At 34.5% G+C, this 27,138-nt stretch overlaps 1 protein-coding gene and 1 long non-coding RNA gene across 3 annotated transcripts in view; one reads left to right on the top strand and one right to left on the bottom strand.

Annotated features, from left to right (window-relative positions):
• Positions 1-25,663, top strand: part of LOC143912212 (uncharacterized) — a 35,516-nt gene extending 9,853 nt beyond the window's left edge. For both annotated transcript variants that reach the window (XM_077431463.1, XM_077431464.1), the window contains exons 2-4: positions 6,561-6,718; positions 8,730-9,296; positions 24,195-25,663. In XM_077431463.1, coding sequence (XP_077287589.1) covers positions 6,561-6,718; positions 8,730-9,296; positions 24,195-24,272 — 803 coding nt within the window. In that variant the 3' untranslated portion in view covers positions 24,273-25,663. The remainder of the gene's footprint in view (positions 1-6,560; positions 6,719-8,729; positions 9,297-24,194) is intronic.
• LOC143912213 (uncharacterized) lies at positions 18,075-20,233 on the bottom strand. The gene is made up of 2 exons (XR_013260612.1): positions 19,684-20,233; positions 18,075-19,543 (listed from the first exon to the last, which is right to left on the bottom strand). It is a non-coding gene; the product is annotated as an uncharacterized LOC143912213 (long non-coding RNA).
• Positions 25,664-27,138: the final 1,475 nt, after the last annotated feature.

Below are 27,138 nucleotides of genomic sequence, written 5' to 3'. Positions count from 1 at the left end.
TGAGATAATCTCTCGGCCGCACTAATTGCAGCATTGTAATCCTGATTGCGCAACATTGCTTTTCACGGTCAGCCGACCTCGCCTCTGAAGATTTTTGACCTGCCTCAAGGTCTGCTTTGACGTCAAATCAAGAAGTATTAAATCATTCACATCATTAATACATATGTAGTGTTTGCACTTGACAAAAGCTCAGTTTAAAGTCGACAACTGCACTTAAACTACACTACGAAAAATATTCTTTAGTACATTATATACATAGGTATATGGACACATTGATATTTTATTTCATAGAACATGATCACTCACCTTTTCAGATCGCTCCAAAGCGACGAGTGCACTTACATATACTCGTAGATACAATACAATCAATATACATTAGCACTTGGTACAATGTGAAATTAGCACAAACATCCACAGTGACATATATGGAGAAATTTTTGCAGCATTTTATAATCAAATTGGTATAGAGATATATAAAAAAGGAGATGCCAATTTTACAGGAACCGTTTAAATGAAAATCAGAAAAATTGGCGAACTCTGATAAGAAGCAATCAATCTGGAGTCACAAACCATGGTCTGGCCAGCAGTGGGACTCGAACCCGTGACCACTTTGCTCGAAAACATAATATGCTAACCACTAGTCCACGCCGCTGGTTATTTTATTTTTATTTTTACATACATATTTACAAATATACCAAGAAAGCCTAACAGTTAAACCCCAATGCGCCTTCCTGGCCAATTACAAACAATGCAGCATTTTTTTGTCGCTGAATTACGAGACACTGCAAAATCGAAATTAACGAGACATCTATGAATTTGTACATACATTTTATTGTTCATTAATCATAGTGTATATAATCATATAGTGGTGACATAGTAGGTAGGAAGGTTTTAAACCAATTTAATCAGGAACCGTTTCAACAATGAAATCAGAAAAATTGGCAAACTCTGATAGAAAACGATCGACCTGGAGTCACAAATATCCAAGTCTGACCAGCAGCATTACAGAAATACTTTCAATCGAGGTCGATCGGGATCGAACCCGGCGTCCTCTCGGCGCTAAGTAAAAGCCCAACCACTGAACCATGCTGCTGGCTTATGTTCCGTAATGTATATGTGACGTACCTAAACAGCAGCAACCGACACGATCTATTCGTACTATACAGTGGTACATGTCACCGAATCTTATCGGGCAAAACCGGTTTTCTTTGGTAATTTTGTAAATATTCACACATTACTTAACGTCATAGTAGCGAGTACACCCGTACTAACGAAAGTGTTGCCACGTGTATATTAATTTATTCGGAAAGGTTTCAATAATTACTCGACGATACGACGCGAGCAATCTTGCGTCGTATCATCGCGCTCTGTAGTGTATTAGTGTATTAGTATTAGCCGATTTTTCCTTGCATTTAAGAACGTGCCGTAAACGAGCGGTGCTGGGTAGTATGAACAGAACTAGTCTTTTCCGTGCAGTTTTGTGCTGTGTTGTGTCGAGGAAACCGATCAAAATGGAATCGAATTTTATCACGATCACAATACTTCATTTATAATACATATATGCCTTTGCAATACATATAGTCAATTTTTTTAAATTATTTTGTATATGTGTTACAGTTGAAGTGTATTCCATCTAACCTGGTACCAACTAACTTTTCAGTTGTAATATATTTTGACCAGTTAGAATGTAATTCGCCACATGAATCAACTTACGTCGGTTAGACGGTACATATTCCAACTACTCAAAATATATTACAACTGACAATACACTTCGACTGTAACATATGTACTAATGTGAGAATTAATAATTTTTCAATTTATTAATTCTCAATTTTTCAATTTTTAATTTTTATGTACAATTTTTTAAATGTTTTATTTTATTTGTTTTTCTATTATTGTTGTTTTATTTTTTCTTATGTATTTGATCTTTTATGTATTGTCTGGCCACAGTGTCATATTGGGGTGACCTGTGGTATACTTGTATATTAAAATAAATAAATATGTATGGTGAGTAGGGATTAGCCGATGATCAATTTGGAATGAGACAACAAAAAAAGGTTTCAAAAATCGAAAGAAAAACGTGATTTTCCTCGGATGGTATCGAAATTGAGGGATGGGATGTAATTAAGTAAGTAGAAAATGATTTTTTTGTTCTTTAGAAGAAGATACACCCCTTTTACAAGTGCGAATCGTGATATAACATACGTCATTTTGAGATAAAAAATGTTGTTATTTAATACTAGCTCCACTTAATGTTAAGTATGTGTATCTGATCTAACACGTATCTATGTATTTGCATACATATGTATGTAGTATATGATAGCAAATTTATATTCTTGGTATGTGTGGTTAAATAAAACGATGTTTATTTAAGTTGATTTCTATTATAGCTTCATTTGCATCGGCTGTGTGTGTCTGCACGTAGGCTTATAGACAATGAGATATTTTAACGTGATGTATTTACGTAATGGACTATAATACATATTTTTATTATTTTTTTTTAGTTGAGTAATGTAATACTTTTACTATCTCTGGTACGTGTCATACTTTCGCCGTTCTCTCGAGTATAGTAAATTCGGTAACATTAACACGAATTTAATTTGCATATTTTAATAATACTCTCTTGTCACATGCGTATCGTGTATCATGGAATTTTATTATTCATATCATTAATTGAATATATGATGTCGAGAAATCGATCTTTTTTACTGCTATATTATGATGTGTACAATTTGATTGATTTTAAATTAAAATTAAGGAAATGAATAAATGACTGAGTTGTGTATATACGTATGTATGTACATAAAATTAAGTATGCAAATTTTCGGTAAATTCCGGTACACGTGCACTTATCTCCATGCAACGGTCGTCTAATGTGGAAATCTCACCATCCGATTTTCTAGACCGATTCGATAAATTTAGAATAATATTGTGTCTGTTGTGGAATTCGGTACTGCATAAATTGGCGTAGTATTCGATCGGTATCACAATCATCATTATCATCATTTCACACCAATTCGTCATCCACTGCTGAATTAAGGCCTATACAACACGCTTATATTCGTCTCAGTTTTAGACAACTCTCATCCTTCTAATTAATACCACACATTTTTCTTATTTCATCCACCCAGCTTCCATCTGTGGCCTTCCTTGCACCATTCTCTCGGGTACCGTTCGAGCACTTCAATATTACAGTAAATTTATTAAATCGGATGGTGTGATTCCCGCATTTCGCGATACGTACAGACCAGCAGACAAATTTCAACTTTTATATGTAGTTTATTATTATATTACATTTTACTTTTGTTTTTTGTTAAAATTACATTATTTCTTTACACTGTGGTGCCGTAATAATTATCTGTGTTTACTCTTATTCAACGTTATTTTTCACGGGCTATGTTATCTTGTGTTTTGGTAGCTTTACATTTATTATCTCAAAATAAAACTTTCCATTTGCAAACAATACGGACTATATCGAACGTTGTTTTTATCAATTCAGCTTTATTGAACAATAGTCAATACGAACAAAATATTATTCTTTCAAAGTTTATCTTACATATATATACATAAGTGAAGTATTTAATCTTACGATTGATTTTTGGAAGTTAAACGCTTAAATTAATCATTTCGATTTCCTGACATTTTAATCTATAATGTTTGATTGATCGATATATGTATTTATTGATGAAAAAAATATCTATTTTATATTTTTAGCATTATCTTACACTCGAATCTTATCGTTCCTAAATACAAATATATATTTAATTATAGTTATTTTTGCATAATTTGTAATAATTTATTTATCTACTGAAAGCATGTATGAAGTAAATCAAATGCATGTATGTATGTATATTTCATTAAAAAAAAATCAATGTAAATGATGGTTTGTGACCAGTGGCCATTAAAGCATGGGAATTTTTGAATTATAATAATTTTACTTGAAGTAATGAGTATAATTTTTAATTTTTGTGCTAACAGAAATATCCTAAATCGACTATTTTTTTAATAACATCTTGTTTGTCTTCAAAACTTAATCTTAGGAATGATTTGTCAAATAATCGATCGAGAATGCAACATTTCAAGGCCTCGTCATTTGTTTCCGCGCACTGCGCACTGATTTGTTCTCAGGGAATTGTTTCGTGAGCCGAGTACCTTGCTATATTTGTACTCAAGAAGTTCTGTGTAAATATGTGTTATTTCAACTACAAACAAATTTGTTCAGAATAATATTTGATATAAACAAATCAGAATATTTTCAATGAATCAGCGAAAACTACATAAAGGCTTGAAGAGATCAGTATTTTTTTTTTGACGGAACGCCTATACATTACAATTCGCCAGTACCGCGATGGTAACAGAATTGAGATGGCGAGTCCGTGCAAGCGAACGACGCGACAGACTACACCATAAAAAAACCCACTACAACTGTATCAGGTAGGACCGATTCCGGTTTCTTAACTTCGCCTATCCGAGTGACAAATATCAATATGGACAACGATTTAAGTCTATTGTTATCGAATTGTTGATATTTTTAAAATTTTTGGTAAAATATTTTAGGGGACTAACCCTCTAGTCCAATGACGGCACGCCACCGTTTGTAATTTAAGTTCATATACTTACAACGAAATAAACTTCTTATAACCAGTTTGTACAATTAGAAAGTATTTGCCAGTCGTGCGTACCAATGGACAGTAAATTGTTGGCTAAATTATAGCAAATTAAGATTTGACAAGAGTTTGGTAAATATATACATACATATATTATTTGTGTGCGTGAAAACACCTGCAAGATTTTCCATATATATACATATGTACATGCTTACATAATTAGATTTTAGGTACGTATGTAATTCAGTGGCGTGCATGGAAATCCCACTTACTTTGTTGCACAGCCTTACTTTCGTGTGCGCGAGCGGGACCCATGGGGACTGTGTCGTTATACCGAGTCACCTTGTATCCTGCTCGCGCACACGTAAGTAAGGCTGTACGATAAAAACAGATATATATATATATATATATATATATATATATATATATATATATATCCATGGCACACCACTGGATTGCGTATGTACATATGTGAATTCCCGATTCTGGACTACAATAGCCCGTCGTGATCAACACCACATCAGTAATTGATGATTAAAACGCCATTACACCGCATATTGTTTGCCAAAGTTTGAGAATACGGTGAGACCGTTTTATTATCGGTAACGAGCAACAGCTTGTTCGCCGACTCTTTCGCTAATAATGATGCACTTTTTTTTCGTTTTTTTTTTTGTTCGTATGTATCATAAACTGCATATTATTTAATCTTCTTCGCACGGTCGTCGTTTTAATTGTCGGATCATCGTTTCAGTTGCGCGTGTACTAACCATAACATTCTCGTCTCCTCTTTTTGTCGGTTTCGCGTCTCAATTTGCGGCGCTGGTTATTATCGTCTCTCTCTCTACTTGAATGCTTTCTCCTCTCCCGGTTGAGGTAATTGCCGTGAGCAATTTTACAAACGATTGACCCCTGGCGCTGTCGCAGTACGTCCAAAAATGCAATGCGAAAACGTACCTGACTAGTGTATCTTATAGCTATAGATACATATGCACATGCAATTTCATGTGCATTTCTTTCTTTTTATTAACCTTGAAGGTGACCGTTCAACTTAGAATTTTGTCTAAAGAAATTGGTAGATAAGTTGCTAGGTAGATCTTAAAAATTTCACTAGTAGTATTATAGTTCATCGTTTGCTAGTGACCGAGAGGTCCTGGTTTCGAGCCCTGGTTAGTACTAAATTGATACTAAGCGTAGCATTTCTGGCTACGACAAATGTAGCAAAAGATCTGCCGAAAAATATCTATGTGAATGTCCACCTTTGTTCTTTGCATCTAATTATAAAATTTCATTTATATATGTAGATATATACATACAGAAAATGTTTGGAGACGGTAAAATATCGTGCAATTTTTAGAGGTGTATATGTAAACACATCCATAAAAAATTTACTAATGATATTCCACACCGCGCGTATGCCTAAAATGTGAAAAATATTGGAAAATTGGTTCGGTGGAATAAAAATATTGGATTCCAAACAAAAGCATTTGGGGAGCAAAGTTTGGAAACATTAATGACATGATTATTAAATAAGATTGAGTTCTATGCAGCTCAGCCCAATTTTTCTTCCTATATCAGCTTTTTCTACTACCAGACTTTAAGATGCGCATATTAAAACCTCATGCGAAAGATCACTTCTGAAATTTTCGGCCGTTAAACCTTGCACCATGTGCCGATCATGTGAAATTTTATACACGTTCTACCACTCGCTAAAAACTGTTCGTGAGTTAGATTTTTTTTTCTTTCAAATGTTACATTACTTATGCGCGTAGTCGTAGTGCTAGTGGATGTGCAAGAATCTCACATGTGGTGCGGGACAGAGTAACGTCATCGTTTTATATGGGGCTCTTCGTTTGACCGGAAATTTTATTCGTCTCATTGTCAACATCAAACCTCATTACGTATTCGGAATCACTTTGTGTACGGTCGGAATTAATCGGCTGTGTTTTGTTGCAGCGATGAGTGCGCGAGATGATGTGATATCTCCGGCGGAGACAGCCTGCTCGGCCAGCTCCAGGTCAGGCTCCATTTCGACGACGACAGACTCGCCATACTTCATGATGACGGGCACCGATCTCCAGTACGACCAGCACAGCTCCGAGGAGGAATTAGAGGTTTTAATTTTTTGTGTGTTTAATTATGTATAATATGCGAACGTAATATCCATAGCGGTCGTAAAAAATCTCAAGCGAAAACGCTTTCTCGAAAACGAAATGTAAATATTTTGTATTGTATATTTACATTTTTGAACGAGTCGGTCAGTTTTTATTGCTTTGTGAATTTTTTTCTCGGCCCCGTTTGCTTCATTGGCAGAAACTTTGTTTTCGTGTGAATAATAGAAAATTTCTTGATGCTCGTTTCTTCTGTGTAGTTAGCACCTCTTTTTCCCGTGTTGCTTGTTTATTTTTCAAAAAATTGTAGTCCCTGGATATCTTTATTCTCGTTGGTGGAGAAGGTCAATGTAATAAACCCTATCTGTATGCGGGTCATAGAAATTTTCTGCTATTTGTTTTTATAGGTTTTGGGTCGATGCACCTTCGATTCGTAAATTGTTAATTATATTGATTATTGTAAGCTAGTTTAACTGCTTATGTTGATTTTCTTTCTATAAATACATCGAAAGTTTTTTATCAAATTTATACACTGTATCTGTTGAAGAAGTTTTACCCAATGAATACATATGTATTTGTTGGAACTATTAAGTACTTATTGAATACGTATTACTACATTTTATTGTGTAGCAGTTTTCGTTGATTTTTTATTCCACAAATGTTATTGAAATTGATGATGTTGAAAATTTTAAAACGAGGGCTCTTAACGTTTTGACTCTTTCAGATCTTAATATATGAAACTAGGAAAAGCCGATACAAATATCAACATCATTAATATTGCATCTGAGAAGAGACTCAAAAAGTATTCTTAATTTAGTAGTGTACATAAATATGTACATACTTATATGTAGGTACTGTTTTATTATACATACTATCTCATCTGAGTATATCGTACACCGATATTTAATTATAGTATAAATAAATAAATCAGAGATCGAAAAATGAACTGAAAAAATCAAAACTCTAAGATATAGATATTCCTGGCGTTAGTACCTACCTATAGTATCGTTTCACAAGTGAGCTTTAAGGAGGTGTATTTTTTTTTCTATACTACACAGATTCGTTTCTTTTAATTAGATGTCATAACCATTGGTGTGCCGTGCCGTATCTGTTTTTATAGCACATACTTACTTACGTGTGCGATAAATAAGGAAAGATTTCCACGTCACATCACTGGTCATAGTATAATCTAAAGTTCTGATAGCTGGAAAAGTGGATTTTTCAATGTAGTAGGACGTCTCTAATACATATGGAGATGACTGTGAAAGTGTACGAATCTTACCTAGGGCCTGTTTTTGTATTGAGTGACCAGCCGGTGCTAAGTGCGAGTATTGAAATTAAACTAAAACCTGACTTGCGTATATTTTTTTCCAGGTTTTTCACGCGTTTTCCAAGAATGCGTTGACTGTACAATTTGTCCTACTCTGTAAATTTGTATTTATAGCACCAATTTGCTTAGCATTTTTTCGGCATATTGATGGACCGAGTTGATAATCCGCGAATTTTTGAGCTTCGTTTGTGGGTTTCAGAATGTTACGTACTTACTCCCAATTTTCACGTCGTCTCAATGGCTACGTCCATACTACCGATATCTACCCCCGATATTTACGAATTTTTCCATAACCAGTTCCTAAATAGCAACCACAGGTTGCAATATGGGAACTGGATATGGAAAATTCGAAAATATCGGGTGTAGATATCGGTAGTGTGGACGTAGCCAATGGGAGTATTACACTATCAATACGGATCGTGATTCTAGTATTGCTGATTTCAAAACAGCTCGGTTACACCACTGATTAACCTATTACACTATCAATACGGAGTGGATCGTTTGATAGTATCGATAGTGTAATATGCCCCAATGAGATAGCAATCAATCTTCTCCACCTCATATGGGGACTTAATTGTATTTTGTAATGTACCTGTAATGTCTCTGTGGTTTAATTTTAATCATGAATTAAATATTGTAGATAAAATATATGTATGTACTGAGTGGAGTTTGTAAAAATTTTAGGTGATAAACAATACGCCGAAAGAGACATTCCGCAAATACAAGGGCGGTGTCCAGAGCGGTGCTGCGTCGGCTGCAGCGCAGTCGGCTGCTCCTCCCGAAAAACGCAAATGGTCAGCGACTCAGTGCGGTACGGGAGAAGAGGGAGTAGGAGCGGAGCCCGACCCCGACCGGCTCGCTTCGCCGTTCACCGCCAACCTATCGGTGGCTGAGAACGACGAGAACGCGGCTGGCGCGTACAACGCGGTGTGTTCCGTGACCGCCATGACCGCGGCCGCCAGCTCCGACGAGGAGGCGTTGCGGTCGCCGGACGCGCTTCCGGCTCCGGTCCGTTTCCGCACCTCGCCGCCCCTCGAGGCGCTCAAGCCGAGGAGGGCGGAGGCTCGCCTCAGGGGTCTGCCGCCCCTGGCCGCCCTCGGCGCCCGCGCTTGCTCCTGCTGCGCCCCCCAACCGCCCAACACACCCAACAACCACCACCTGCTGCCCTACGACGTATCGCCCAGGAAGCGGTCGAGGCATTCGCGCAGGCACATGCAAAGGCCCTGTCTAGACTTTGACAAAATGCAACAGGTAATAAATATACCACATCACATTACACCTATGTACTTACATAGCAATAGCTTTAGCGTATGTTGCAAGCGTCTGACAAGTCCCTGGTTCTAATCCTGGTTAGACCTCGATTGAAAAGAATCGTTGTATGGTTTTAAGGGTAAACGGGCTACATCCCAAATGTGAATCGCTACCAGGATAACCGCCGCTGCGAAAATCGCTCGCGCAGGTTTCCTGTCGCACGAAAATTCGTCGCACAGGAAAATTGCCGTACTGAAAACTGCTCAAATATTGCTCAACAAATGCTTTTTTATATGGGATTTGGACAGTTTTAGCAATATATGGGCTGTTTTCAATTTTCATTGCAATTTTTCTGTGTTCACATTTGAGGTGTAATTACCGAACCGATTGTATTGCTCTATATTTTTCACAGAATCATTACAATGAATAGAATCATTGCCAAAAAGATGGATATCTAATATTAGCGTCGAATATTTTCTGGTTATCATGTTTAAGTTGGTAGTGGAAGAACAGTTGATTGTTATATTTCCGCTAGATTTAAGATTTTATTTAATTCTCTCTCTCTTGATAGAAAGAGTTCAAAAAAATTTTCTTCGATACCTTTACATGAGGAAATATAAATTATATTACCCCTATTTATTTCCCACTGTCTTTTTACGAGGTGTCCTAGGCTTTAACTCAATTATTGCCATTTACAAATACTTCCTTGGAGTATTAAATTGACTACCCTTCGATTTTATCGGAACTTGTATTCCAGGCGCCTGAATGCGGTAGAGCTTTGCGTCATCGTCGACTTTTCCAACATATTGCTGCGAAAACGTCCGCTTTCAATAACTCGTCTCTTGTAAAGGCTATCCGGTTCCTTAATGTGATAGATGAGCAATTGGGCCTGTTTGATTGTCATGTTGATGAACTGGTCAGTTTCGTGAGATTCAATACGAGGTTATTTGAATGAGATGAATGATTGCTAATTTGTTATTGTTCTTGTTTTTTTTTTAAGACTGGTGTGACGCATTGGGACAACTTGTCAGGCCACATTGGTCATTAATTTGTTGTTGGTATTATTTATCCGTTTATAATTTATTTATTATAACAATAAACCAAATAAATAAATATATTTATATAATGTGTAATAATGGCAACTTGTCCCGCCTCATAAGGATAGCACCGACTCGACCCGATTGTCTTCGGGAATTCGTCGGTATCATCGACGTCTATATCTCTTGAATCTCTTTTACTTCACTTGTCTCATTCTGAGTCAGTAGGAAGTGAAGAACCTTTTATTATTTTTTTATCGTAGACATTCATGTACGTTCTTCATACATATGTATGTACATATATATATATATATATATATATATATATATATATATATATATATATATATATATATATATATATATATATATATATATATATATATATATATATATATATATATATATACACCGGCAGTCACATAAAACGGAACGCTTGTGAATTTTACGACTTCGAGGCCATTAAAGGATTATCCCTTTATGTGTAGGGTTTTTAACGACCAAATATTCTAAATATGATTGTTTTCTAAGATTTGAGTTCAGTTTAGTGTGGGTTTTTGAGGAGAAAGCATCAAATTCGAATTTTAACACGTCAACATGAAAAAACGAGCTCAGTTATCATTGCAGAAGAGTGTAAAAATCGCGACATTGGCGAGTTCAGGATTTTACTTTCGGTCAATTTCCAAGAAAATGGGATGTTCTATATCGACTGTTTCGAGATTACTGGAAAAAAAAAAGAGAATCTGGAAGTTTTGATCGTAAGAAGGGGACCGGACTGAAAAGATGCACATCTGAGAGGCAAGACCGTGTAATAACCAGATTATCTTTACAGCAGCGATTCAAAACTGCTGTAGAAATAAGAACAGATGTATCTTCACAATTTTCCATGGAAATCAGCGACTCAACAGTAAGAAGGCGACTCAGAGAAGCTGGACTGTACGGTCGGAAAGCTGCAAAAAACCCATTACTAACCAAGAGAATGAAAAACAATCGATTGGAATGGGCGAAAGCACATGAAAATTGGAGTCCATCAGATTGGCAACGAGTGATACTTTCCGACGAATCAAAGTTTAACCTCTATAGTCCTGATGGTTTTCCGTATGTCCGAAGGAAAGTTGGCGAAAGGTATAGTGAAAATTGTACCCTTAAAACTGTTAAGGATCCTCCAAGTCAAATGGTCTGGGGATGCTTTTCGTATCATAACATTGGACAATTGGAGTTTCTACAAGGTGCCATCGATGGAAAAAAATATAAAAAAATTTTAGAAGAAAGCTTTGTCCCATCGATGAAAAACCACCTTTCATATTCCGATGATATAATTTTTCAAGATGACTCTGCCCCTTGTCATCGAGCTAAATTAGTGAGTATTCATTTTATTTGATAGCATTGAATATAAATTATAAAATTTCAATCAAAAACTGAAATTTTTTTTTTACTTTTTTTTAGGTTCGGGACTATTTACAAGAAATGGGTGTAAAGACACTACCATGGCCTGGCAATAGTCCCGATTTAAATCCAATCGAAAATTTATGGATGTGTATCAAGTACAGGATAAGGAAGAACAATGTTACTACTCTTAAATCGTTGAAAGAAATAATAGAAAATATATGGTACGAAGACCTCCCAATCGAAAATTTAAAAACTTTAGTAGATTCTATGCCAAACCGAATAAAAGAAGTTATAAAATCGAAAGGAGCCGCTACAAAATATTAATTTCTTTTTTATAAGTTGTAAATAATAATATGTGACTGTAATAAAATTATAAATGTATATGTATAGTGCTATTTTCATTTCAAATTTCATTTAACCGTGAAGTCAACGCACGGTCGTAAAATCTGCCCTCCATTAAATTTCTCCCCAACTCATCTTTATCACCTTTTTTTTCCACGTTTGGTGTTACACGAACGCACTATGGTACAACCTATCATTTAAATGACTTTCGGTTTTGGTTTTATATAAGATTACCGAAATTTCACGCAAAAACATGTTTCGCTTAAGCGTTCCGTTTTATGTGACTGCTGCTGTATATATATATATATATATTTATTCGTTTAAAATTAATTGTACACCATAGGCAAAATTAATTTTAAAAATGTAATTTGTATATACTAATATAAAAGGTGAAATTCGCCGCAGGTAACAATAACAACAATGTTAGTAAACGCGTTTTTCATAGTTACTCAGCTAGGAAATGAAATAAAATTTTCCCTTAACGTTTGGTACAAAAATATTTGATTAAAATGTTACATTTTAGTCTCAGGATAAAACATTAATCATTCTTTATAAGTATATTATATGAAAATAAAAAAATAAGTTTTTTTTACCTTATCCAAGCAACGTATCCATGGACTATAGGCTAGAACCCCCCAGTCTGCGGTTTGAAGTTAATTTGAAAATCTCTTCAGTTGACCCCGAACACTGTATGTATGTGTGTACTTCATGAAAACATGAAGGGTGTCAGATTACATCAATTGCTCTAAATTAGCTTAAAGCATCGAATGAGTCGTCAAGTCATGTAAAATCAAAATTGTATCCAATTATTCTTGCCATTATTCAATTCATATTGCGTACTTATTGTCTATTGGTCATATTAATGTCCTTTGCACTCTAATACTAAAGAAGCTTTCCACTGTCGGGGTGTATTGGCGATATTTCGTTTCATTTGGAAATGTTAATTTCTGAACTTATGCAGATGGCGTTAATAGCAAGACTATGTAGTCTGATTCGAGACTGCATCCGGAGTCTGCGCTCTCTCTTCTCGAGCCATTGACATTACGTTTACCCGACCGGGCGCGCTTGGCTTTTCATACACCCGCTTTTCCTCGTGTTTTTCACTTTTTCTTTTTTACGACCGCGTCGTTCCGTTCGTACATTTTCACCAGTGCCGTCGACGGCTTTTTTTTTCAAACATTTTTTTTTTCGTTTTCGGCTGTCCCACTTCAAATTCTGGCTTTTCCCACCTCTTTCTCTCCTTTCCGTTATGACGAGGAAAAATATGTATTATACGTACGGTTGATAGAATGCAGTCAAGCGCTTTTCCTACGGGATCGTCGACCTGTTGTTTCCCAGACCGTTTTCATCGAATATGTAATTCGCGATATTTTCAGCCGAACTTTTTATTTTTTTTTATTTTCACCGGGTATTTAATTAAATTTTAAATCGCCGAAAGTTTCCATCGATCGTACCGTGTGCGCGTTATCGCATCTCATTATCGTGGCTTAGTAGTTTTCGGCGTTTTAGTTAATCTGGAAATAGATGGGTGCGTGTGTATACAACATTTTCCACCAGTAAACTCTCTTTTATCGCTTTGTTTGTGTGTGGCTTTGTTTTTGTAAAAGTTAATCCCGATTCTGTCGATTCCCATACCATTTATAGCGTAGAATGTTTTCGTAGTACGTTCATCAACCCAAATGCGTGAAGCTACGCCAGTAGTCGAGTCATTTTATTTTAGATAATTACTAAGAAAGTAGATAAAAGGGTATGCAGTTCTTTTCAAATTCAGCAGATTTGAAATGTACGTATATGAAACAAATACGATTTTTCTAAAAATGAAAATATGCCCCTTTAATATAATAAATTGTGATATAATATGTAAGTACAATACATATATACATATGTATATTAAAAACTGTTTATCAATCAAAAAAAAAAAATTCTGAAGTCATTTTAGGATACTCACAACTAGAATAGATAGTAATCAGTAGTAAAAGTGAATCACTTAACTTTGACGTCCTTGCCCTTGTCACACTTCACCTTTCGTTATACAGTTTTAATTATTTTTCCTTTGTTATTCGGTTATGTCACAAATTCGGCTTCCTGTTTTTAAAATCGCGCTCATATATCATGACCTTGGTGACCGACGTTTCCAATTTGAATTTCACACCGAAAATGCAATATAATACGAACATAAATGCGAGCCGTGTTTTATCTTTGTTTTTCAATAAATCTCCATAATATGTGACCTATCTTAAAATAAACGTGTTTTTCAACCTCATAACATGGAACTGTCGTGTACGTCAAGATCAGCACACCACTTAAAGTTTTTTATTGTTTCGCGCTGATTATTGTATAATGCATTTCTGTATTGTTATCTGAATATGCTAAATTGTAAAAGATAACCTTAATTTTTGCGGTCAAACCTGTACATACATATTTACCCACATTTTATTCATGATAATTTATGTTATGCAACATATTTGACTCATCGCTGTAAATAATAATCGCGGAAAATAAGGCACTGTGGCTGAACTGGGCAGACTGCAAACAGTCGAAATTCTATTTTCCAAGTATACTTTTTTAATTTAAAAATAAATTCGTCTTTACACGTATTTCTTTTTCACTTTTTGGTTGTATTATCTTATATTAACTTGTGTGAGAAAGTGATTTCTTGTCTTACGTGGAGATTGTTTTATTTTTCCAAAGTATTTTCACATATGTAATATTTGGGAAAGTAATAAAGTGCGTAGAAAATAGTGTTTTTCACCATATGAAAAACACAATTTTTCATTCGGTGAAAAAATTAGGGTTTTGGAATGAGACACTTTAAAAGTATGTAATATACGTACATGGTTACAAATTGAACGTGTCAAATTTTATGTAAAAAATTTGGTTTTAAGAAGATTGAGTAGATTTTCGAACTTCGTTCTAGTAATTTTTTGGTAAACGATATTTTAAAGCTGAAAATAATGGTTAAAATGCTGAGATTTTCAACAATAGTCGTCGTAAATCATTCGTAAAAATCATTGAACATCAAAAAATTTACTTCATTACTCTCACTCAAACGTAATATAATCTATCAAAACTAAGTTTTAGTCGATGTGAAAATTGATGTTTCACTACTAATAAGATCCATTTTTTAAAAGAGAATATGTAATTAAACTTTATTTTAGATAGTATTCACTAAGTACACTGAACTTTTATTCGGCTACTTTACACTTAAAATTAGATACTATTCACTTTTTAAACCATAACTTTATTTCGAATACTTTAAAAACAAACACGGCTTAGGTAGATATTACAAAAAAAAAAGTTTTAGTAGAGAAAATAAAAAAATCTTAAAAAAAAAATATTGACGACTTTGTGTGATTTTGTAATTTCCAAGTGTAAATAAAATAATTCCTATGATAACTTTTCTCATATTTTTTGAATTTCGGAACAATTCATTTAATTTTGAATACATTCAACTAAAGTTGAATAATTTGTTTTGCGTGCGATATATTAGTTATTAGTATATTATTATTTTTGTGAACGTGAATATGGTCAAAATTATAGTTCAATTAATTAGCATCCGTTTTAAAATCTGGAATAGTTTTTGATTTCGCATAATACGCAATAGTTTCTTGAGATCGTTGAGCACAATTCGGCATACCTGTATGTACATACATATGATCGGCTTTTACAGAAACACTTCGCCATACCACTATCGTACAATTCGAATTTACGTTCGAAGAACTGGTTTCTTGCATAATTTGCTACAATGAACAGCGAATGATCGACCATTCAGACGTTCATACATATGTACATACGCCGTTTTGCCATTGAAAGCCGCTCGGATAGAATTCCACTCTCGATCTCAATTTCGTCCGCTTTCCTTCTCCGAAGGCATCTCGGATGAAATATAATCAACGTCAAATTTCCGTCTCAGGAAAAGTTTTGCGTTGTGTCATCGGGCCAGTGTGCCAGCTCATTCGGCCAGTAGCGTGCCGTGCCGAACGATATAATTGAAGCGCAGTTTTCGCTCGGGAGCGTGTCGCCGTTGGCGGCCAATGACGCATAAATAACTGCAACCGGGTGAATGCCGCCCCCTGCTCTTTCTCTGTCCTCCCACCCCTACCCCAAACACCAAATTCCTCCCCTACCGCCTCGAGCTTTCGTCTTCACAACCTTTCACTTTTTCGTCTCACCCCTCCAGGCTTTCCACGTTCGTCGTCCAATTTTCAGTTTTTCTTTTTATCTTGCGTACTTGGTGCTCTGCTACAATTTTCATTACGAACAATCTACGTACGTACATATACCGGTATCTGTGAAGTCTGTGCCTACGATTTCTACCAACACTTCATTTTTTTTTTGCTAATTATAAATGATTAGTTTAAAGTTCTCAGACAATGGATTTTATATATGCATCATAATTACAGTCGTAAACCTTTCTCGTATTCAATCGAAATATATCACTTTGTTACTTTATCTATGTATGTACGTAGTTTTTTTACTTAAAAAACAAAATGGCATCATAAGTCTTGATGTACTAAATTAATAAATCAAAGTCGCTTACGTGTTATTTATTAGCTATGTCTTCACTTAATCATTTTCGCCTTCAACTTTCGTTTTCAATTCTTATCGACATGATGCATGCCTTAGCCCGCCTTTACACGTCCAGGATGGATTAGACCGGATGAATCCACTTGGATTCATCCGGGTTGTGGATTCATCCGGGACGTGAAACAGTGCATACCCACGCATACAAAACTGGGCCTAGTACCTGGCGCAGGCGCGGTGCCGGTCATCCGTCTATACTTGTTCAATACCGTTGACTGATGTTTCATCAGTGAGTCACCGGAGCCTGAGGGGGCCGTGTATTGTTCAAAGGTTGTAAATGCATTGTTAAAGGTTTGCCGAACAATGGATAGCACTGTGACTATCCTACCTCTATAATCATCACTGCCAGCGCCACTCTTTTTGTTCACTGTCTTTGTTTTCTCTTTACAACAAATATGACAGAAGACATTTAATTATTCACTTATGTAATATTATGTAATATTTAAGCATAGTTCAATTCTGATTGTGACAATCAAACGGTGTTGAGATAAATAATGAGAATTCACCCTAATTTAAATATTGTATTCTAACGGTTCTGCCCAAAGCAGCCGACCCAGTCTCGTAAAATTTAATGATGTTAACACTTTTTTTTCTCAATTTTATAAGTTTGCTTCTGTGTATATTATACAAAAAATATTGTTGTGGTTGTGCAGATTTTTCTCGTGTGGGTTGTATTTTTTTGTAGAACTGCATGAAATTTAATTAGTATTTTTTTATTTTGTTGACTGCCAGTATTCGTAAATATATTATAATATTCAATGTTTTAAATCAAAATGTTTGTTTTATACGGAGTATTTTCCTTTCTTCCTGACTCGCGTAATCTGTCGAAAGATATACTCCCGGATAAAAGCGGAAAAGTGGCAAGAGCATTACTATAGACCTAATGAAGTTAGCTTGTTCTCCTTTCTTTGTTCGCGAAATCGAGGAAAATGTGTTTCTCTGTATACGTCACACTCACAGAATAATTCTATTTTTATTTTGGATTTTCTTTGATACATACAAAACTATGCATTTGTTTTCTATTTTATTTATTATTTTTTGCTTTTTTTAACCATATACAATTACATACATATGTATCAAAAACATTCAATGAAATTTGGTTAATGTTTGTACATATGTACATAGGTGTCGCAGACTTAACATTTATTGCGAGCAATATTGACGTTAGACATACATATGTATGTATTATACATACACATATTATACAATGAGATCATCATGATTTTTTTAAAATACATATACATATGTATGTATGTATACCAATAGATGCTTATCGCTTAGTAAAACACATCAATTATTCGTAGAGTTGACTTGGGGGGGGGGGGGTTCGATTTGTCACCTCACGAAAGTCGCTTCATATTGTTCGGCAATAAATTCAAGTCGTGCAGTTTTCGTATGTCAAAGTATAATAATAAACACACACATTCACACGCCGGAAAGATTTTTTCTGGGTTTCTAAAACTCGCACACGTTTCCCTTTATGTAAAAAGTGACCGGCGGCGACTGATTAACCGTCGTGGTTATTAATTAAATTCAAATTGCGGCTATCGTGGTACACGCTCCCTCCTCGGCCACCCCACTGAGGAGGAGGTCGAAGTGTCCTTTGTGTGGGTGTCGGGAAGGGTGGCAGGGGGCGGTTGGTCCCACCAGCCTTTGTCGGTTGTGCTGGTACGGGTTTTTTGCCGCCCCCTAGCCCTCCAAAGAAAGAAACAGAAAAAATGTCTGAGAGGCTTTCGTCGTGCATAATCTCGCCAGAATTCCGCATTGTGCTCACCGGCGCCCAACACTACGTCCCGTGTGCACTCACCCATCCACACACACACACGCGGTATGATGCTTGTATTTTTTTATGATTCAAATCTAATATCAGATGTATGCGTGTTTTCCAAAAATTGAATTTCTTATACACTGTGTATATACATATGTATATATGATATTAAACATAGTTTCTTGTTTGCGGTACTAGTCTGTTTCCAATAAATACACACATGTACATACATATGTAAGTTTTTTCTCATAGCAAGGTTGCAATAGTCCGAATTTTTTTACGAAATCTATACAATCAAAATCGTTAAATCAACATGTATGTGCATATATAATACTAGTGTTATGCCCGTTGACATTTCAACGGGTGTTTTCGCAAACAAATTGATACATGATTTAAAATAAAGTTACAATACAAATAGTAATAATTAATCGAAATTGGAAGTGAAAAAGGAATTGAGAATCAGAAATTAAATAGGATTCCGGATCCGGAACTAAAAAAGGAATACGGACCTGAAACTGAAGCAGGAATCCGGAACCAGAATTTAAAATGGAATCTGCATCCGGAACTGAAAAAATAATCTGGATCCCGAATTGAAAAACAAATTTCAATTTAATGCATACAAAAGTTTACCTTTTATGTTTGGTTTACAAAATGTAATACTTTCCTATTATAAACAAACGGTCATTGACCTCGCAACCTTGAATATTATTATTACACATAGCACATTCATATATTATGTGAAACGGCTAATATAGTACGGTGAGCGTTATCCCAGACAGACAGACGGAATAGCGAAATTATATATGTATATGATTGTAGACGTATGAAATTAGGAAGTATGTAGTGCATTTTAGGCAAATGAATGATGTTGTCTAATCTAAAATGCCACTGTGTGTGATCGGCGTTGGGAAGATGCTTTTGGCATAAAATCTTGCTTTGTACAGTAATGAACTATATTGATATTTTAAGAGCAGCAAGCCAACGCCTTAGTCTAGTGTTGACCAGAGATCGTCGGTGGGGGATGCTTTTATGCACAAAAAATGGTTCACTATTGCCTAGCATTTTTTGCCATCTCTAGATCTTTGTGTCTATTGTTATTTTATGGCGGCATCCTTGGCCGCCGATCTCTAGTGATGACTAAAGCCCGGACCCAGAGCGCGCCGTTCATTGTTCAAATGTTGTAAATGCATTGTTAAAGGTTTGCCGAAACTTTTTTACAATGCATTTACAACAATTGAACAATGAGCGGCGCGCTTTGGGTCCGTACTCTATTGATGACGTATGGGTTCAAAACTTAAGGAGTAGACACAAATAATCGTTCGGCACACATGCCTTGGTAGACTCCAGCTGTGAATGGGCGCGTCTTATTATTTCTCCTACATTTCTTCAAATATGATAATCATCGATATCAATCACTGTCAAACATACGTCGATACAAGGAAATGTATCACTGAAAACACTCCAGGGGGTGAATTTGGGGGGGCGGTGAGCATAGATCAAGCGTGCTAGGGTCTTTTTTACATGTGCAAAACTATTTTTAAACAAAAACAGGCGCCGCGTACCACTCTGTGTTTCTGCACATTGAACACCAGAATGCTGCAGAAGGTCCAGTGCACTCAAAGAAAAGAAAATGCTTGGCATAACGAGGAGAGATAGAAAACGGAATAAATGTGTAGGTTAGAAGTAAGACAAAGTTGTTTGATGTAATGATGGTAAGGGTAAATAGATTGAACTGGCAATGGGCGGTTCACGTATGTAGCTAGAAGAACGAATGATAGATGGATGAAAGAAGTGCTCGAATGGTAGCCAAGAGAATGTAAAAATGAAATCAGAAAAATTTGTGGTATGAGACGGATGATAGTTGCGCAAAACAGAAACAAATGGAAGCTTGTTTGAGAGACTTTCATCCAGCAGTGGATGGCCGATGGCGAATGGCTATGCATGATGATGATGATGGCACACTATAGGAAATTTTTGTCAATTTTCGATTTTCTTACTACGGAATTTGAAAGGACGTAATACATAGTGTCTGGTGATTAGCAAGAATCTGTTTCGTGGCTATATTGTGTATGGCAAGTGTTCGAATTCAATTGCAACCTCCTGTGAAATAGACATTCACAAATTTCTCTCGTCCTTTTCTCACACACATACATAGTTACTTGTTTTTATATTAAGTCTACAATTACATCTTGAGTATCACAGGCACTTAGGTTGCTAAGAAAAGGGAAATAAATGCTTACTTTCGGTAATTCTTCTAGGTATATGTATAGTGATAATGATAGATCTTCATACATAAATACGCTAAAGTTTGCGGGTCCGTCCTGAATACAGTTTTTTCGTATTACATTTTTTGTAAGCTTTTCATATAGAGATAACAAGTTTCAACATGTAAAATTAAGCACCCCACATGTGTACATATAACATGCTTTTGTACACACATACATATGAAAAGTGTTTTTTCTTTGTTCTGTGTATATTTGAAACTTTCGACATGTTGAGGCTAGTTGCCTGTGTGGCGCGTAAATGTAAACAGATCGATAGAAAGTCATTGAAATAAATATATAATATACATATGTATATAATTTCTACTCGACGAAATAATATGCCATCAATTTTAAATACACTATGATTTGTGAAGATGTTTGATCCCGATTCATTACTCGAATTCTGTATCGTGCAAAGCATACATACATGCATACATAGATATGTACATATGTATTTGATTTGTTTTGATTTTTTAATGCTTTTTATTATCACTAAATTATGTTCACAATACATCTTATATGTATTTTAATAGCAACTGATCTACTGATCATTTTCTATTTTACAATTTTAATTTAATTTTGTTAATAATCATTGTATAATATTATTCTAATGTGAATGTACAGCATAATAGGAAAAAGAGCTCAAAAACCTATTTACAATTCTTATTCATATGTACGTATACTTGACGTCATCCTCACACAATATTTTGTTTGTTGTATTAGGTCAGAGTCATTGTTGATTTTTATTGTTCAAATGCAAATTTTTTGAATATCGAATTACAATCGAAACTAAATATCTGCATGCTTATGCAATATGAAAGTACAAAATGTAAAAGTTCGTAATGTGAATTATTAATAGTATGAATATTTATTTTTATTTTATTTATTTAAAAAGCGTCATTTCACCCAGCGAACATATTCCATCCTCTCTCGTTCTCGTAGTAAACGTTGCCGAAGAGGATTAATTATTTAGAGCTTTTTTCAGCACACTGACTTGTTTGTCGCTTTATGATAATCCCCCTACTTTCCCCACAGAGTTGAATGACAGCTACATTGAAATGCATTTTATTTCTGCATGCATTTCTTTTCATTTTTTATTATGTAATAATAACTGTTCGTTCCAATTTACAACTCGCATTGAACGATTAATCTTTGAAAAAAATGTATAAAAGAATGTGTAACATTTGCATGAGTGTTGTAAATTACATACTGACGTATCGTGCGATATCCACTTGCAACGTTTCGTGATCCGATTGTCATGTCCGTTCCGTTGCCTTTACGACTATAATTTAAAGTTTCACCAAAGTTAATGGGGCTATTGCGGATTAATAAAATATGTTTAATCCTCCACCCCACCCACCAACTGCCCACCCCCAAACAACCCCGTCAATGTCGTATGCTACGTGAGTGTGTCACGACCTTAGTTTCCTTCAGTCAAACCGCTTGTCGTTCGTTGACTTTCCTTTGTCGTTCCTGAACTAGGGTCGCTGCACCGACCTCGTTGCATGAAAACTTCTGCAACCGCTTCCTTGTTGAGATAGGACACGAAATCGTCTCTGAAAGTATGTTTATATGATGTTTATACAGTTTATTAGACTTGGCTTCACAATTTCATAAAGAAATTTGAAACTTGTTGCATATGTATAAGATTTTAAGTCTTTTGACTCGTGTGTAAAGTCAAATCTGTAAATATACGCGTGTGAATTGAGCTAGAAATGGTTGGAAATAAAATCTGGTGCATTATTATTGTATGTACATATGTATGTATCTTGAGAATTATAGCGCTAATTTAGTCATACATGGATATATTTTTATTTTATCTATTACATACATATGTAATATGTATGTCATATGTATGTAGGTACCATAACAGGAATTACCTCAAGGCGATACACATACGAGCCGTTACATTTGAAAGAAGTCCAATTTTCAGTTCCAAAAACACTATTTCTGTTATCGCTTATTTTAATTCGATATGTCCAGAATCTCGGAAAAGCAGAATAAACGTATTACAGGCCACCAGTATTTTTAAATATTGTTAAACGCAAAACACTATATTCAATGTTTTGCAAAATATTTCTCGAAATGAAGAAAAGTGAACTTATGCCACTTTCAAATATAACGGCTTATGTGGTTAGAGTATTTTGTACATACATAAGTACTAACAATATTTCAAACGTTACAGTACAATTATGTACATATATAATATATAGAATACAATAGAAACATCTATGGTACAATCAACAAATTTTTGATATATGTACAGCAAATTTGCGAGAATTACATTATTATAACAGACTATGTAGGTAGCATATTTATAAGAATCAACAAATTCATGATGATAGAAACTCGATTTTGCGACAAACTGGGTGGGAGGATATAAAATTTTATTTGATCCGTCACAACAATTAAACTAGATAAATCGGAAAATTCTAGCAGGAAACGGTCAATCTGTGTTTTAATATTTACCAAGATCTCGCCAGCAGCGTATTTGGCCGGGGTTTGAACCCACGATCTCTCTACTGGCAAGCAATAGCTCTTCCAGTGAGCTACGCTGTGGATATTTGTATTTCGTGTACATATATCTGTGACAATTTAGGAGAAAGGAAATATAATAATACAATGGTGTGTAGATCTGTATTACGGGAGATGGGAAACCTTTTGGGAAAATTTTCACGTAAAACTGCAGTATACATATTTGATTCGTTCTTTTCACGATTGTTAACGTATTGCGTCATCGTTGTCTTTTCAACGTATTATGGCGATATAACGTCTGCTTTCAGCAACTCGTATGGTGATAAGATTTAATTGCCGTGTTGAGGAATTGGTCAGCTTTATGAGATTCAACACGACTTTGTTTGGATGAGATGAATGAATGATAATTATTTTTTTACATAATACATTTATCATTGTTTGTTGTTTTGTTTAAGAACGCTTTGACGCATTGGGGTAACCTGACAGGTCACAGCGGTCAATAATTGTTATTGTTATTATTTTTTTATGTATTTATAATAATAATAAATAAATTATATAAGACCACGACTTTTTACTGGTCATTTCAGATCATTTTTTTGCTGCATTCAGATCATTTAAAAAAAATAGTGTTAAGTGCAGGCTTCCATAATTTACATATTGAAAGGATATTGGTAGCTTCATGTGTGTACATATGTAATTTGAATTTCAAGAAGCTGTTGCCAGAACACACAATCATTTTGAACATTGCATTACTTGCATCCATATGTACATGAAAGTGTTTATTGCATCAAGGTCGCATTATTGAATTAGAGCGTCTCAATGTTGCTCATTTGTTAAATAACAGACCGGATATGATTGTGCAATAGTTGAAACAACCTTTCATGCGTGTTATGAAAATGTATTTTTTACTCTCAATATAAAATCGTCGAGTATTTCCAACACTAAACATACATATGAAAAAACTCATTTGTGTCTGTTGTAGTAAGGCTATTGAATGAATTGAACGTTAGACTAATGCTCGTTTTGTTTTGATTTACAGTTGAAAGTGCGCGCTGTTACGGCATGGCGACATGGTGGAGCAGAGCACGGAGGAGAATTATCCGTTTTTTGTTGGTGATAATCCCCGTACCGTCCTCCAAAATGAACGTTTCGCCATTTTGACCTGCCAATGTTGTGATATGTTGTGCTGGAGTTGAATAAGTGTGATGTGTACTCCTGTGACGGGCATACTCTACATCCGTTTCATTATTGGCATGAGACTCCCTGAGATGTCAACGTCGAATACCTAAAAATATGCTAATCAAAATAGTAGAATCTCTACTCGGAGACATCTTTCAAATTATCCAATCAGTGTGTATGATATCACAAGCGCATACACGTAAATACGTTCTGGATTGGCATGAGAATAATTGAATGATTCCACAGTACTTAAATTACTTCACTGCGTTATTGTTATGAATTGGTAATTTCAGCAGAGCGATTGTCTTGGGAAGCTTCGATGCCATGTTATGATATAATTTAAATGTTATATTTTAAGTGCTTTGTACTTTTGAAGTTTATAACATTTATTTTGGTTCTTAACTTGCTTTTGTAATCTTACAATGTATGGCTGAGGATGTGCGTTTTTTCTCATTTTTTTTTTAAGATTGTTCCCTTTTTTTCGTTATAATTTTAAGTTACGCTGACAAGATCTCATTTATATATGTTTTTTTTCATTTGTTGTCAAAATCTTTCATGTAAATGATGAAGTATATTTCGATCTCAATGCTGCCAAATGAAAAAGAATTACAAATTGAATGTGTACTGCAAATTTAATGATCCTTATCGTGCTTAGTCTGCGCTCGTTGTTTGATATTGCTAGACTAAATTAAGTACCCATTCTGCAGTATGAAGCTTTGTAATAAAATATTGAAAATTTTCATTTGGTAATATACCTTTAATACTACTTAATATTAGAAAACACTTATTGTTTTTGCACCTGCAACATTCTCAACAATTTACCTTTACTAAATTCTAAGTTTAATAAAATATTATTTGCGGAAAAACTTATTTAAAATTGACAAAGCTTTATTAAAAATTTAAGTTTGAAATATGATTTTCATAAATGTACATTTTGTTTAATTATATAATGCAATTATCGTAGTACGTTCAAAACCAGTCGAAGTCGTTTCATAATACATTTTGAGATGAGTGTTGTGTACTATAGTTTATTATTGCTTTCAAAGCCTATTTTATTTCATATATTATATTTGTATATGTAATGTTTTTATTGTTATTAATTTTTGTGTTTAAGTGTTTGTTTTGATTGCAATTCTGTATTCGTGTTAATTTGACAGACGTCGCTGTGGATATCAACATGGAACTGTATGTATGTGTTTAGTAATGAAATTACTAATAATACGATACACCCGCTTAAGGAGCGTTTCTGCTACAGAATTGTCATCGGAAATGTTTAAATATGTGATTGTGTGAGTTTATGTGGAATAGAGACTTTTAACAAATTTTAAAGTGACTTTTTATGGATAAATATACATTTATATACTTATGTAATGTGTAATATAAGTGTTTATATATAAATACACATTTATTTATGTATATACACTTATACACATATAGTGTTTAGTAGGTACATAACAAATTACAACACAAAATATTAACTGTGTGGATGACTTGCAACGGAAATTCATTGAGAAGAGTTATATAAGGTTGATATATTTGGTGTCATATTTTAGGGAAAAATATTCTTAAGTTCAAAAATCTGGTTTCGATTGTTTCTTGAAATTTCTATTATTTGTAATATCAAAGTTAGTGAAATGTGTCTGTGCTTTTTATCTTACGATAGTATATACATATATTGTACATATGTATGTTTTAAAATATTTAGAATTACTCTATTCGCATCATTTCTATATACACTCATATTCGCATTGCTCAAATAATATAGAAATCTAATCATAATATCAGTTTGTTCAAAAAAAAAATGTATAATCCAATACGTTAACTATTATTTCGATCATTTTCAATGCAGTGTATATGGTACATGAAATGATGGAATTTTTTCAAGAGTAATTCTAATCATAATCTATCTATGAAGCACTTTTCGCAATGAAATCTTTGAATATGTACAAATAAATTAAATTATATTTTAATGTTGTTGCACTAATTTTAACTAACTTATATATAAAAAAAAAACACGTGTGTGTTTGTACGAGACTGTTTGGAACTTGTTTTCTGCCATATATTTTACATGTTTGTGACGATTTGTATTTGTATTCACCGCTGTGAATGGATTGATTGATCTTTATTGTAAAAATCAAACTATTGCTGTATTCGAATTAATTTATCGCAATTCTAGGATACATATGTAAATCAATTTGTCGTAGCTCCTAAGGATGTGTCCAATTATGACCAGTTTCTTATGATGTATTTCTGAACACGGAAATTGCAAACACGGAGAGTTTTATTGAATAAGAATTAAAGTACAAAAAATATTTCTACCTCAATCTTAATTCAGCTGATTGATTATGCACTATTTAATCTTAAATAAGACTACATACATAATCCGTGCAGCGGAGGTCTCAGCGTTGAAATTAACGCATAAAATGAAACCTGTCTTTACAAACGATTCATCCGGACGCTCACGTTTAAGTCAGTTTTATAGATTTTCAAACAAATGATTTGGAAACTTCAAACACACCCATGGCTGAAGTATATTTTTGCACAATATCTTCTTCGTATTATAAATTATCTAGATTTTTCACTTTACAATACAGTTAATGCAACCATGTATTATATTCAAGTGTATACAAATTTTGTACTACAAACTACGTAGGTCTCGCACCGGTTTTTGTTTCAACAGAATCTGTCATCGATTGTAGCTTTAATAGAATATTTACCGAAAGACCTGAAGCACACTCGCACGTTACACATTCGAAACTAATAGTTGGAAAACTATGCTCAATATTAAAATGTATTTCGAATAC

Source organism: Arctopsyche grandis, chromosome 5, assembly GCF_051622035.1.
Source record: "Arctopsyche grandis isolate Sample6627 chromosome 5, ASM5162203v2, whole genome shotgun sequence".
Taxonomy (NCBI): domain Eukaryota; kingdom Metazoa; phylum Arthropoda; class Insecta; order Trichoptera; family Hydropsychidae; genus Arctopsyche; species Arctopsyche grandis.
The sequence above is the reverse complement of the archived record's forward strand: the minus strand, read 5'-3'. Positions and strand labels throughout refer to the sequence as shown.